Source organism: Chaetura pelagica, unplaced genomic scaffold (genome assembly GCF_000747805.2).
Source record: "Chaetura pelagica isolate M959 unplaced genomic scaffold, ChaPel_1.0 scaffold69, whole genome shotgun sequence".
In the NCBI taxonomy this organism is placed as follows: Eukaryota; Metazoa; Chordata; class Aves; order Apodiformes; family Apodidae; genus Chaetura; species Chaetura pelagica.
The window spans coordinates 6117035-6132551 of record NW_009970724.1 but is presented as its reverse complement, the minus strand read 5'-3'; the positions used below and the strand labels follow the sequence as shown (position 1 = coordinate 6132551).

At 40.0% G+C, this 15517-nt stretch overlaps 1 protein-coding gene across 1 annotated transcript; it reads left to right on the top strand.

Moving 5' to 3' along the window:
* The first annotated feature begins 1535 nt into the window (after positions 1-1535).
* On the top strand, positions 1536-14997 carry MCOLN3 (mucolipin 3). Its single transcript, XM_010006608.1, has 13 exons — positions 1536-1763; positions 3557-3724; positions 4289-4442; positions 5525-5609; positions 5690-5786; positions 6391-6490; positions 8841-8953; positions 9030-9179; positions 11703-11804; positions 11916-12038; positions 12587-12793; positions 13162-13291; positions 14965-14997. Exons 1-13 carry the CDS (start codon positions 1536-1538, stop codon positions 14982-14984), a joined length of 1677 nt encoding a protein of 558 aa, XP_010004910.1. The 3' UTR covers positions 14985-14997.
* Positions 14998-15517: the final 520 nt, after the last annotated feature.

Genomic DNA, 15517 nt, shown 5'->3' with positions numbered 1-15517 from the left:
GGGACTGACGGGTTTGCGGTGCTCGCCGGGGGGGGGGGCAGCAGGAGGCGCTGCGGGCAGGACGGGCTGCGGGGCAGGGCAGCGAGGAAGTGCTTCGTGCTTGTTATGTTTGTAGGGAACATCTTCTCAGGCCGATACTGTCTGCGGTACCGTGAGGTCAGATAGGTTTTGTGTTTTGTGTGTGTGTGATTGAATCGGGCCCGTGCCCCGGCAGCGACCCCGCAGCGCCGGAGCTTCAGTGGGAAATGACCCCTCAGCCGAGAGGAGGGTGAGTGGGAACTGTGGCGGTTTGTGCCCTGCAGGGCAGCGGGACCTGGCAAATGAGGGAGCTGAGCTTTTTAAAAGATTATTTATGGGTCTGTTCTTAGTGTTAAGCTGCTGATTTAAGACTTTCCCTGTTCTCTGGTGACAGCTGGGGAAATTGGAAGTCTTGAGTTGTATCTGGAAGCAGACTTGTGTTCTGGCGTGTGCCCTGGCTGCTTGAGGAGAGGGGGTGTCATCTCTGCATGCTTGACAACTATTATTTATGATTAATTTTTTAGTTGAGTTATATAAGAAGCTTTTCTTATACGAGTTAAAAATAATTTGTCTGATGTGGTACTTTGAATTTATTCACAACCCAGCCTCTTAATGTCAACAGTCTTTTATCTGAAATAAAGATTCCTGGCTACCTCTTAAGTACTTCATAAAGTGTTTATAAAGTGTTTGGGAGTCCATTAAATTAGTGACAGATTAATGTCTAAACATGTTGGATAGTATAGAGTGTGGTGTCTCAAACTGTGTCTACAGGGTTCTTTTCTAACCCTTCCACTCATACATCTGAGCTATGAGCCTCTTTGGCTAATCACAGTGCCTGGCTACAATTACCTTTTGTTCTCTTTTTTTGTGTAGTTCATGGTCACGTTTGGTTTGCATTCAGCCTTCTATGGATGTAAAAAAATAAATAGTCTTGCTAAAGGACAAGCTACTGCACTCAGGTAATTTATCTGAATTGCAATTTGGCTGGTTCTCCATTTCCAAGAGCAAAGGGTGCTATCCTAATGTCTAAGAAAAATACTGTCTGTCTTGAAAATTCCTTTTCTTTCAAGGATTGGACAGCAGACTGACAGACAGGGAAAATACAAGCTACAGAAGTAGGGAAGTTTTCCAGAAGAGTGAACACCCATGAGAGGCTTTTGGTACTCTTCTGGACATACAAGGAAATGAGTCAGGATGTCTTGCATATATGATGTTGGCAAGTGAGTGAGGAAGACGTACTCAGCAAGTGAGTCTGTAATTCCAAAGGGACAGAAGTGCCAATATTAAATAAATGTCCTGACAGCCTATCTGCAAATTTAAGAGCTTGCCCAAACTTTTATTTGGGGCTCTGCAGAACATGTGCAATATTATGAAGAAGGTCTTAAATTCAGTGTAATGTGCCTTTCACAGAAGATAAATATCTTTGGAGTCCAGGTTGTCAGTGCAGACTGATCTGATGCTACTGTCTTGATGTTTGCATGTTTTCCAACTAACATGGACTTATTTTCATTTCAGAAATGGAAAATCCTGAGGTGGCTGTGAGCAGCTGCAGTGCTCACGACGATGAAAATCTTTGCAGCTACAAACAACACCTGTCAGTATCTCAGGAGAGACTTTTGGAAGACCAGCTTAGAAGGAAGTTAAAGTTCTTCTTCATGAACCCATGTGAGAAATTTTGGGCTCGGGGCAGGAAACCTTGGAAACTTGGCATTCAGCTACTGAAAATAGCAATGGTTACTATTCAGGTGAGTAACTAGGGAAGCAATGACTCTTCTTAGCCCATGGGAGTTCATATATGGAGTGCAGGTGACAAATGCTTGGTATGATGCAGAGACAGGGAGAAGATGGACAGCAAAACTGTCTTATTTGCATACGTGCAGCTTAGGTCTGAGATGGCATAATTTTCTCTTAAAACTATTAACTGCAAGATAGCTTTCCTCAGAGCAGAGTTGAAAGGAACCATGTTTAAAGGTTTCACTTTTTATTTTACCTCCCCCCCACACACTTTTTTTTTTAAATCCCCCAAGGGGTGGTAGCCTTATACATCTTTTCCCTCCAATACCTTCTCTCTGCGTGTGTTTCTGTTTGAGAGAAGGAACAGTCACTTGTGTTTCAATATTACAGTGATAAGAAGTGAAGTCGGTAGCATTTTCATTACATTTGTTTGTGCCTTGTGTATGGTATGCAAAGTTTTGTATTGAAAAAACCTGAAATTTTCCCCCACTTTTACTCTCCCCCAGCCTTGCACCATAGCTTTTATAAAACACATCTGCTGCCTAAAATGCAACTGTTTTTCTCAAAGTTCTGTGGTTAAGGAGGAGGAAGGTCTTTCATAAAATCTTAGTAACACCTCAGATGATGATCCTGCAGAGTTGCCCACATGTGAATTACATTTATGATGCTGTCAGTGCTATTACAGTACAAGTATGGAGGATGTTTTCCATGGTTGCATGGGTGATGGGACAAAGTGCAGAAGGAATAATAATTCTTCTGCTATGCATAGGGTGGTAAGTTTGTGTCCCTTACTGCTTCAGTTTGAAATGTATCATAATCCACTGATCTTTGTCCATCCTATTTTGCAACTAAAAATCAAATTTGATGGTGGAAGTACCTAAATAAGAAACAAATGCTGATTTAGCCTTTTCAGAGAAAATCTGCTGTTAGGTGATTCAGTCTTAACACTGTTGATTTGCTGTTGTGTTCCTGTGTCCCTGGAATGCTGAGCTTGCCCCCAGAGCATTTTAGTATCTCTGTAACTGAGTTATCCTTGTAAAAACCTACATATCCAGTTTGCATCATGGCCATAAAACTAATCTGTAGACTAGTGATTCAGACTTATCTCTGATGAGTTTCTTCACAATAGTCCTGACACTAGATTTGAAACAATAGTGACTAAAGAGAATTGCAAGCTCCCACAAACGATACATCACATTCTTCTAGAAACCTTTTCTAGCCTGGGCAGTAGCTAGCAGTGTTATATGCTAGCTTTTCGTGAACAATTGCAATATGTATTTTTAACAGCTTTAGAGGTTATCCTGTTACCAGCACAGTTTTGGTCAGCTATTCTCAAAGCACCTTTCACCCAAACCTTTGGGAGGGATGTTTGTTCTTCTCAGTTGTCCTCAATTTGCCTTTTGTGTGCTGGATTAATAACTACAAAGTGGAGTCAGGTGAGTCCTGTCCTGCCTTTTTGCTGAGGTACACTGATATTCCCCAAGGCAAACCATATTAATGTCAGGCTGAACTAACAAAGCACGTGTAACTGTATATGGGTAGCTTGAATTTGAGATGGTATCCTTTTCTTTGTCAAAATGTAAGTCCGTGGCCAAGATGCTGGTAAACACGTTAAAAAACCCACATTATTAAAACTTGTTGTTTCCTAAAGTCAAACTGTCTTTTGACCAGCTGTGAAATGGAGCAGCCTGCATGTAAGTGCTGTGCCTACCAGTGTACTGGAAGTGGCTGTTTGCAGGACAGGATTCGTGTTTTAATGCAGAAGCCAACTCTTTGAACAGGAAATAAAACATGTCTTTTTCAGCTGGTGGTTTTTGGATTGAGCAATCAAATGGTGGTTGCCTTCAAAGAAGAGAACACTGTTGCATTCAAACATCTCTTCCTGAAAGGATACATGGACAGAATGGATGATACCTATGCTGTATACACCCAAACAGATGTCTACGACCAGATATTCTTTGCAATAAACCAGGTAAGGACTGTTGCTGCAATGCATACAATATATATGCTCTTTTCCTTGGTACCTTTTCTTCTTCCACCTTCCCTGATGGTGTCTGAAACTGAACTTCTGTGCCAGTTGCTAAAGACTAGAATGTTGACTCATTTGGGTTTTCTGTCATTCAGTGCATTGTACTTGAGGTGACATCCTTAAGGGTAATCAATATAATTTATTCTGCACTAAATGCAGGCCTTTGATTTGAGCCAGAGTGCTTTGAAAATTTATAGTAAGGACTGTAAAGACAAAAAAAAAAAAGGCAAAAATATATTTAGATTCAGATCCTGCACTTACTGTTTTTGTCAAATACCTTAAAGTATTTGGGAACTCAGCTGTAGTGTGGTGTAGGTTTCCAAGTTCTTTTGGTGACCTTTTTAAATAAAAAAAATGACCGTTTTAAAATAAAAAAAGAAAGGTTCTGGCACAGATCCAAACACTTCTGTGTTGTGTTTGTGTTTTTTTGTTGTTGTTGTTGTTTTTTTTTAGAGACTAACAGTTTTGGTGCTATCTAATGGTTTGTCTGTTTGTTCTGAACTTTAGTACTTACAGCTGCCCAACATTTCAGTTGGAAACCATGCTTACGAGAAGAGGGGAGCAGAAGAGACAGCTCTGGCTGTGTGTCAGCAGTTTTACAAGCGAGGAACCATCTGTCCTGGAAATGACACCTTTGATATAGACCCAGAAATTGTGACTGGTAATGAACCTAATCTATTGTATAAGTTCTTTGGGAGAAGGGACCCTACATTTATGATTAGTTCTTACAAACATCCAGTATTACATAGTCCTAGCAAATTATCTATGTTGAACTTACTACCAACTGAAACTGGCAAGAAAATTATCACAGAATCATATAATAGAATCATAGAATGGTTAAGGTTGGAAAGGACCTGAGAGATCATCTAGTTCCAACCCCCCTGCATGCTCAGAGCCCCATCCAACTTGGCCTTGAACACTTCCAAGGATGGGGCAGCCACAGTTTCTCTGGGCAACCTGTGCCAGTGTCTCACCACCTTCACACTAAAAAGTTTCTTCCTACTGTCTAACCTAAATCTCTCCTCCTCCAATTTTAATCCATTATCCCTTTTCTTCTCACTACAAGCCCTTGTAAGAAGTCCCTCTCCAACTTTCCTGTAGGCCCCCTTCAGATTCTGGAAGGCTGCTACGAGGTCTCCCCAGAGTCTTTTCTTCTCCAGGCTGAACAACCCCAACTCTCTCAGCCTGTCTTCATAGTACAGGTGCTCCAGCCTTCCGGCTACTCAAGCTGTTCCTGCCATCTCATTCAAAGCTGTGGAGCTCCCTAATTCATTTAGCAAATTTTTTAAATCAGCAGATGGATTTACATGGGGTAGTCTGATTAGTAGTGGTATTGATCAGTGCTGTGCAGGTTTGAAGCAGCTGCAGAGCAAGGTGAACTGCACGACAATCACCGGCACCCGCTCTCTCTGGCTGGGGAGCTCAACACAGCACCCTGTGTAACTAACCTCTAACCCTCACCTCCAAGTTAACAGTCCTTCATGTCTACTGCCACAAAACAAGCAATGAGCTGTTTGCGCTGGTGACCATCTGACTCCCTATGAATTCATGATTAATAATGTGGCTAGGTCACAGAAGCCAGTATCTTTGTCAGCCAACTTCCCAACTGACTCCTGGTTTAAGCATGTTATCTTCCCTGGTGTAGCCAACAGCTCTTTCCAGCCTCGGGAGTGGGAGAGGCAGATTACAGCTAAAGGGCATGATAACCCATGAGATACTGTTGTGAGCACTTATCCCTTGCAGACTGCTTGTACATTCAGCCCATGACGCCGTTAGACAACACGACGGTGGGAAAGCACAATTTGAATTTCACTCTGGATTTCCACAGGTGAGGAGGAATCAGCACCTCCTGTCTTGGGGCACTGGGGCATTTCCCCTGTGAGAAGCTAAGACAAGGCTCTCTTGCAGGCTGGTGACGGTGCGGCTCACGTTCAACCTGAAGGCAATCAACCTCCAGACCGTCCGTCACCACGAGCTCCCTGACTGTTACGATTTCACCCTGACGGTACGTGGGAGCCTGCACGGGGCTGTCTGCTCAAAACAAGAGGTCGTGCATGCTGGTCTGCCATGTACAGTCAGTACAGATGTTTTCTGAAGATTGTTGGGCACCGTTGACTCGTCCCCAGTGGTGCCTGGATGACTCTGTAATGGGTTAGAGTGCCCTGTACAGTTGAGTCTGTGGGAGGTTAAGCTTTGCGTACTAGTGGTGTTGTCCTGAAGCACTTATTTGGCTTTACAGCCTTTTGTGCTCTAATCTATCTGAAGGATAACAAAAGCACAAACCTCATCTTTTCAGAGAGATGCTTCTAAGCTTGTTTTCAGATCAGAGAGGAATGAGGCTGTAGTTGAAAAGAATCACCTAGTAGCTAGCTGATCAAGCAATTTGTGGCAAACACACTTCACCAGATTTATCTTTCACTTTGACAGCATTTATTTGAATAAACTGGAATTATGTTAAGCTTAAACAAGTTTCATGACTTTTCCCCTAGGAAAATTACTCTGAATCATTATGTAGGCTTAGCAAAACAGTGAGCTGCAAATGTAATTGCGTAACTTTAAAAAGACATGCACTTTTTTGTTTTGTTTTGTTGTTTTTTTTGTTAATACAGATAGTGTTTGATAATAAAGCCCATAGTGGAAGAATTAAAATAAGTCTAGACAACGACATAGCGATCAGGGAGTGTAAAGACTGGCATGTTTCTGGATCAAGTAAGTGACATAAATATGTTCGAATTTTCATGCTAAACTTCTGCCACACTAGCACAATGTTTGTTAACCTTTTTCTTTGTGAGAAGATGAGGCATTATTGACATACATTCTCTACTGAGTGTGCTCTACATTCGGATTTTCTAAGGAACTGTTCTTCAACCTCTGATCTGAAATCCTGGGAACCCAGCCATACCATTACTTTCCTTAGTAGTTCTCAAGCCTTGCACCATTGATTATCTTCAAACCCAAATTTTTCCACACCTCACTGTGTGTCCTTCTAGCTTTGGCTACTGAGCTTACACTGCTCATCACTTAAGGCAGGACTGTCAGCCACTCTTGCAGCACCAGGCAACAGAAGGACACATGATACTGGTGGAAAGTTGAAACTGATTCACTCTTATTTCAGGACTTGGCACCAGGAAAGATAAGGAAGCACTTGTTGCTAAGGCTTGCTGGAGTGGAATGGCTAGAAGCACTTCTTACTGCTGCTTAAATGTTGTTTGGTGTGTATTTGGGTGTAACTGAGATGCACAGCATGGTTAAATAATCTATCTTAAATAATTGCAAGTGCACCCTTTGTTTGCAGCTCTTGGATCTAGACAAAATATTGTCTGAGATCTTTTGTGATTAGAGAAAATAATCTCTCGAAAATGCAGAAGTTTTCTGGGACTATAACTTCCACCTTTTTTCTTTTTTTTTTCTTTTTGCTGAGGTGAGCAATAGTATTAATTGAGTCAATTTTTCTGCTTTGTCACTAACTTTCCCCTTTGCTATGCCTATAATAGGAAATTAAGAGCTGTTTGTGAAAAAAGTTGTGGTTTGTTTTTTTAAAAAAGCTCTAAATTGGAATGAATTTGGGGGGAATTTAATGAAGTGCATCACAGAGTACAAAACACACCACTTACGCAAACCCACTTTACACTAAACGCTGTCTCTCCTGACTTCGCTGCCGTCCTGCACATGCTCACCAGGTGGCATTCGACCTCCAACCGGCTGCTGGTGCTCGGTGCTGAGACCAGGCTGCTGCCATCACCCGCGTTTGATCCCTTTGTAGATCGCCTCTGTAACAGGTTTCAAAATAATTGCCTGGAGTGCCCTGTCTTATTTTCTGGAAGCCAAGGAAAAAGAGAAAAGTACTGACTGCAACTGGACAGTGACAAGTTGTTGCTGGTTGGGACTACACTGCAAAACCAACTTAAATGGCAGCAGTTGATGTGCTAGTGCCTGTGGTATAAGCAAGGAGGAGGGGCTGTCTGTGAGTAGTGCAGTTTGTGAAGTCAACTAGAACTCCAGTATCCCATTTTGGAGAACTGCTGCATCTTCTTGCAAAATTAGCATTAATTTGTTTCAATTTATTTCTCAAACAATCACTCTTAGCATTAAAAATCCAATCCTTATACCAACTTGTCTAGTTTCAGCTGTAGGGTAGGTATAAAAACAACAAAAAAGAGGTCTACTAGTAGATGTGGTGCAAAATTTGACCTTCATAGAATCATAGAATCCTAGGGGTTGGAAGGGACCTCAAAAGATCATCTAGTCCAACCCCCCTGCCAGAGCAGGGTCACCTAGAGTACATCACACAGGAACGCATCCAGGTGGGTTTTGAATGTCTCCAGTGAAGGAGACTCCACAACCTCCCTGGGCAGCCTGTTCCAGGGCTCTGTCACTCTTACAGTAAAATTTTTTTTTCGGATATTCACCCTGAACCTCCTATGCTCCAATTTACACCCATTACCCCATGTCCTATCACTGGTCATCACTGAGAAAAGCCTAACTCCATCTGCCTGACACTCACCCCTTATGTATTTGTAAACATTGATCAAGAATGTGAATTTCAGTAACATAAGAGATGGAGAACTCATGTCTAGCTCAATGTTGGTCTTGGCTACCTGAGTGCAGATTATCTGTGCTGCTCTAGGACAGAAAATCTATCTGATAGTCAAATACTGATCTGGAGGAGAAGATACATCGTGTATAAAGTTCCTGGGATTTTTTTATATTATTTTTTTTTACAAGTTCTGTCTCTCTAAAGACCATTCCAGTGCTTGTAAAATGGACAGCTCCCACCCCTGATTTTGCAGGGCTGTAAGAAGCACTTATGCTCTGACACAGTTTTGATGTGGTATCAACCTTTCTAGATTAACTGAAGTGTTATCTATACAGCAGATGTACTTGTATCTCTCATTAAAATATCTCAGATAAACTTTTTGTGGGAAAGATGCAATGATTTTTTAAAATTCCATTGTATAAATATAGTTAACATCAAAACTTGATTCTTACTTCAATACTCAAGATAGTCAACAAGATTAAATGCATCTAATTATAACAATGTACATTTTTGTTCTTGCAGTACAGAAGAACACTCACTACATGATGATCTTTGATGCTTTTGTTATATTGACTTGTCTGGCCTCATTGATCCTTTGCACACGATCAGTGATTAAAGGAATTCGTCTCCAAAGGGTGGGTGTAACTCCTTCCTTGGAAAGGCTCAATGTCTTATGTAAGTCTGATTAACTTTTTTCTTCCTTTCCCCTAGGAATTTGTAAGCTTTTTCCTATATTATTATAAGAAAGAAGTATCTTTCAGTGATCAAATGGAATTTGTCAATGGATGGTACATTCTGATTATGGTTAGTGATGTCTTAACTATTGTTGGATCGACTCTAAAAATGGAGATACAAGCCAAGGTGAGCTTTTTGCACTATTACTTGGAAGCAAAGCTCATTGTTTCTGTCCCAGCTGGGTTTAAATGTCTTGGAAGACTTTAGGCTGGCTGTACTTGATTCTGAGTGGCATGAAATTTTAAGACTGTCTTTTCCTCTGGAATTATAACAGTTGTTTCCAGTTGTAAGATTTTATTAAAAACTCCAAATATCAATAGATATTATAGTTCTAATATTATTTGCTCCTTTACAAGTCCAAGGAATAAAATGAACTTAATCTCTGAAAGGTGAAGACTATTGACTGCCTCTCTTCCCCATTTAGGGCCTCTTACATTTGCCTATTTGATGGATTTTTAAAAAACTTAGCATTTAACTTTCTGTTGCCCATCTAACAAGTGTTTAACTAGCACAGGGACTCTCTCAAACATTACTTTGCTGCTTTCCTAGCTTCTGGTTTCCAGCATGTAAATAACAGTAATCCACAGCCAGATTCAAGGCCTTCAATTTATAAAATAAACTTGATATATTCTATGATGTAGGGGAAAAATATTTTTGAAGCGTATAATGGCAGCCAGAATTAGGGAAGATAAATAATTATAACATGTTAGCTTGAAGCACTCTGGTATTCAGATAATGTTGTTCTTCACCAAATCTGTGGCAGACTTTGAAGTGTGACATTGCAACACAACAGACTTTGGACAGTAGTGATGAAAGGATGGGTCTGAAATCCATCTGCTGACAGTTTGACTATCATAAACACCCTGTACAAATTGCTCTATCTTACCTTAGTAACTATAAATTCAGTTATTTGGAGTAGAAAGAAGCTATGAGGAGGTTGGCTAAGATAAGAGATAACTCCATCTTGCTTTGGGATAAGCAGAGATGAGATCAAGATTGGAATGTGATCTTGCATTTGAGATTTCCGTATCTCATATAAAAACGCATCTGTTTATATATGTTCCTTTTCCAAGAGGGTATTTTACTACGACTATTCTTCTCAGGTACATTTCACTTCCTTTTGCAAACCTTGTGGACCATAATAAAATTATCTTGTTCTATGTTACTATGTGAGACTTAATGACAGAATAACAAGTTCACATTAAAGTAGCCTGAATTTGTTTGTTGTCAAGCTGTAAATGAATTATGCTAATATAAAAGATTAGCCAACTCTTAGAGGAATGAAAATAGAAAATAGTGAAAACTTCTCCTTCAAGTAAGCTGTCATGACCCATTTCAGAGTCAAGCTGCAGTTCAGGGAACAGGGTATATATGCTATCATGAATGAAAACAGATCAGTATGTATAGACAGAAAAAACAGTGAAGTGCCAATAAAATATAAATTAAGTTCTAGTTAGAATTAATTAGAAGCTCATTAGTCTTCTCCTCGATAGCTTTCTACACCTCACAGTTCCCAGCTACCTAGCAAGATCCCCCTTAGTATTTATCTGAGCTCTGCTGACAAACCATGAGATTTTGGAAAAACTGCTTTGCCTACATCCTGGCATCTCTTTGCTCTGCAGTTCTAAAGTCACACCTACATTTTCTGTTGGGATGCAGTGGAGAGATTCCCAGGCTGCTCTGGAGAATTTGTCAATGCAGATTCCAGAAGTAGTTGCCACAAGTCTGGAAACTGTGTGAAAATGTTTGCAGTGCCACTGTGCAGGCCTTAGTGAGCCAGGTACAGAGGGGCTGTCCCTGCCCCTGCAGTGCAGCTGCCCTCTTGGCCTCACAAACGAAGCTTATCTTGTCAGAATCTATTTTCCAAACAGCCCTATGTGAAGGTGTGTGTAATGAATTGCACCTGAACCTGCCCTTGCTTTTTGGTGGGACTGTGCTCTCTAACGGAGCATGTTTCTCCAAACTCATTTTTAATGGCAGAGATTGCCAAGGTAAACAATGTTTCTTAACAGATCTTTGTAGTAATTAGAGTATTAATTTAGAACCTGACAGTTGTTACAATATTTGATTTCTTTCTTTCTTTCTTTCTTTCTTTCTTTCTTTCTTTCTTTCTTTCTTTCTTTCTTTCTTTCTTTCTTTCTTTCTGTCTGTCTCTTTCTTTCTTTTTCTTTCTTTCTTTCTTTCTTTCTTTTTCTTTCTTTCTTTCTTTCTTTCTTTTTCTTTCTTTCTTTCTTTCTTTCTTTTTCTTTCTTTCTTTCTTTCTTTCTTTTTCTTTCTTTCTTTCTTTCTTTCTTTTTCTTTCTTTCTTTCTTTCTTTCTTTTTCTTTCTTTCTTTCTTTCTTTCTTTTTCTTTCTTTCTTTCTTTCTTTCTTTTTCTTTCTTTTTCTTTCTTTTTCTTTCTTTTTCTTTCTTTCTTTCTTTCTTTCTTTCTTTCTTTCTTTCTTTCTTTCTTTCTTTCTTTCTTTCTTTCTTTCTTTCTTTCTTTCTTTCTTTCTTTCTTTCTTTCTTTCTTTCTTTCTTTCTTTCTTTCTTTCTTTCTTTCTTTCTTTCTTTCTTTCTTTCTTTCTTTCTTTCCTTCTTTCTTTCTTTCTGTCTGTCTGTCTTTCTGTCTTTCTGTCTTTCTGTCTTTTTTTTTCTTGCTGTTTTCAGAGTCTGACAAGTTATGACGTCTGCAGCATTCTCCTGGGAACATCCACTATGCTGGTGTGGCTTGGAGTCATTCGCTACCTGGGGTTCTTTCAGAAGTATAATGTAAGGATCTCCTGGGATCTTCGTGCTGTTGGTATTTATTATGTTTGTTGCTATAAGAGAACTGGAGGAAATTCCTGGTTGAATTCTAACTGTTTGCGTTGCTTTGCGCAGCTTCTCATCCTAACACTGCGAGCAGCATTACCCAATGTAATGAGGTTCTGCTGTTGTGCTGCTATGATCTACCTGGGCTATTGTTTCTGTGGCTGGATTGTACTGGGACCATACCATGTGAAGGTAATACACTTAACATGAATAAAGACAACTTGGATAATAGAATGGATTACAAAGAAAAGAGAGATTACTAGTGTTGTCTTCTAAGTGTTCATGTCAAGGCTTCCCTTAATATAAAAATAGTGCATCTTCACCATGATGCTGCTCTGTCTGGGGAGTCTGTCTTCCATGACTCAATCAGACCTTCCTCAAGTTATGAAAGCTCTGAGTCAGGAGTGGAAGCTGCTGTGACTCCAAATCACATGCTGTTATTTTGAGAAATAATTTTCATCTTGCAGAACACTAGTGCCAGCTTAAAGCCTTGGAGACTTTATCCTTATTCTATTTAAAAGTGAAATTTGCTTGTTTGACTTGAATGTTTATGTGCACAAGAGGTGACAAACTTTGCTCTTTCCTCAAATGTTTTACTGTGTACTCTTTGTCATACTTTGGGTGTACAGAGAGATCCAAGGCAGCCTGTCATCAGCTGTGTATCTTCTTCATGTTATGCTCAGTCTTTGGATCCAAACAGAGCAGCAATGGATGTCCTTGTCTTCTTCCCTCCTCTCTAGTTTCGCTCTCTGAACATGGTTTCCGAATGCCTTTTTTCATTGATCAATGGAGATGACATGTTTGCCACCTTTGCAAAAATGCAGCAGAAAAGTTACTTGGTTTGGTTATTCAGTAGAATATACCTCTACTCCTTCATCAGTTTGTTCATCTATATGGTGCTCAGTCTCTTCATTGCACTCATTACTGATACATATGAAACTGTCAAGGTAAGCATAGACTTTATTCATATTTTGGAATAAAAATCCAAGATTAGTGCCATCAAGACTCTCTCATCTCCCTCAATATTTTGACCTGCAGTGCACAACAATTTAAAGAACAAACATAATGTCTACTTTTGAGGGTTCAATGTGATGATGAGAGGTTTAAATCCCTTCCTACTTTGGTTTTCTTACAAACTTATCTGATTTCCTGCTCCAGTGTAAGCAAAGTATCTACTAAAAAGCAGTCATTTCATATTTGGTTCTGTGAAGCTTCTAATTTCAGACTGAAGCAATGTCTGAGAAGTGGTCTGGGGGGACTTGGGTTATTATATGTTTTAGCTGTGTTAAAGGTTTAACTAAATATCAATTTTTAGCACTACCAGCAAGATGGCTTCCCGGAGACAGAGCTTCAGAGATTCGTATCACAGTGCAAAGACTTACCAAACTCTGGCAGGTACAGGTTAGAGGAGGAGAGTTCTGCATCTCTCTTCTGTTGTTGTAATGGTATGTACCTATATTAAAATTATAGATTAAAGTATATGCAAAAGCAGCACACTGCAAAATCTCTGCCATATAATGTTGTGAAGAGTACTTAATTTTGGGTGGTGAAGGGGGAAAAAACTTCCACAAAAATTCCAAACTCTTTCTGATGCTGTTCAGTGGAGTCCTTTAGCAATACCTCTGCAGTCAACACACTCTTTAGGAGGGGTGAGGGAACTTGTAAATTAAGAATCACTTGCCATATTAAAAATAGTGCAGAAAGTTAGATAATGTGTACAGTAACTGGGGACCCTGTGTGTGTAATGTGCAAGCATTAACATTTCCTGTAATCACTGTACTAGGCAGGACTTACAGAACTCATTCAGTGTCTTCTTACCCACTTTTTAATTATAGCTTGTGCAGTAGGGTTAGTGTCCTAATTTTAATGGTAGCAGGCCTGAAACTTAGGGAGAAAATCAGCTTGCCAAGGCTTTAAGAAAGCATGTGGTTCAAGCTACTACTACAGCACTTGAAAAGTGTTGCCTAACTTCCACTAAGGAGAGCTTAATGCTTCAGTTATTTGAAGGTTTGTTTCTTCAGGAATACTGATTGCAGGATATGGGGTTTATATTTAACCCAGCTGGCAGCAGCTCTGCGTCCTGCTTGCTGAAGGGTCCCTTGGTGGGGAGCCTTAAAATATTTGCAGTTTGATTAAAAAGATCAAAGGTGTTTGCAGCTCCTTGGTATTGGGCTCTTATGGTGTGCTATATTGTTATATGCTAGATAGAGTATATTTATGAGAGGGAGGAGAAGGGAATGTATTTTGAAGCAGGGAGACAACAGAGCCTGCAAGGAGCCAGTCCTGAGTGGAGAGCTGCTGTTCTGACTGAGTGCCTTCCTGGAGATGAAAGAGTGGGATGAAGCAGAGCAGGGCATCCTGCTCCTGGGTAAAGGGCACAGACATGTTAATGTTTCCTTTTCTGCACATACCTCTCAGTTTAACTGTCAAGAAACCTAATGTGAAGGGATGTAATATTTTTCCCCACTGACTGTGAGACAGGGATTAGAATTTGAAAAGGAAAACTTGCTTACTGTCAAGCAAGTTGTTCTTCAGGAGTATTGGGCAGCCAGCAGCACCCTGGACTTAAAGGGGCCTGTAGGCATCTAAGTGCCTTATTTTAGATCATTGTTTCCTAAAAGGATTATGCATTCCTGAATTATTTTATCCTAGTGCCAAATGTCTTGTTCCACATGCATGCCTCATACCATGCATGATAGTGTTACAAAATGTGTTTTTATCTGGAAATAGCGTGCTTCTTTCTCTAGAAGCTAGACCAGAGGCTGACTTTGCAGTTGTCTGGAAATATTAGACATTGCTTTATTAGCTCTGCACTGTGGCCTTCTGGTTTTACTTTGAAACAAATGATCTGTAGGAATAAATAAGTATCTTGAGTGGGGTGTTGCATTAGCAGTTCTATGGCTTCAGCTCCATAAATAGTCATACAGTCCTGCAGGACTTGCAAGGCTTCTCTTCTTTTACATGTTCAAAATGTTTCATGGTTGTTCATATCAGTTTCTTATCAGTGTATGTCAAATTAGTAATGAAATAGTTCAGATGCATTTTTAAGGCTCCTTGTACAATGAAACTACTATTTTGATGCATGCACCTGACAGCATTTTACCCTTCTCCTGTACAGGTTGTAGTGAACGTATTTAATGGATTGTGGGAGTGCATCATGGAGGCTTTAAAGCAGAAGATGTTGCAAGAAATGGACAGTGGAGCAGGTGAAAAATCTACCTAAAGCTGGAATTTGCTTTTCTTGAAAAACAGTGTAAGCCTGTGGCAGTAGAAGCTTATGAGAAACTCCCAGTCCTTCTGATTAGGCACTTTCACTGCTAGTTCAGGGTTTGGGGTCCTGGTGGTTTTAACAACTTTGTTCTATTTGTTTCCTCAGTTAAATTGTGCTAGGATGAAAAGGGCCTTAAAAAGCTGTCGGTGTTCAGAGACTTGGCTAGATTTTGTAAGTAGACTAGAAATGTGGTAACTTTCAACTTTTAAGTAGAAACAGTGTAAGACAACTGCAACTTTGAACAGCAGCCTAGCCCTCAGTACTGCAGGCGTTACCTAGCAATGACTGACCCATCACTGTATGAATGAAAGCTCACTCTAGAGCCCTCAGCGTTTTTTGTTTATCTGCAATCAAAGTAAAAATAAACTAAACCTATGAAATTTGATGTAATTTGTTTCTG

Coding starts and splice junctions, on each gene's coding strand:
- MCOLN3 (XM_010006608.1), top strand. CDS start 1,536: ATGGAAAATCCTGAGGTGGCTGTGAGCAGCTGCAGTGCTCACGACGAT. Junction 8,954..9,029: donor AAGGAATTCGTCTCCAAAGG/GTGGGTGTAACT, acceptor CCTTTCCCCTAG/GAATTTGTAAGCTTTTTCCT. Junction 12,039..12,586: donor TGGGACCATACCATGTGAAG/GTAATACACTTA, acceptor CCTCCTCTCTAG/TTTCGCTCTCTGAACATGGT.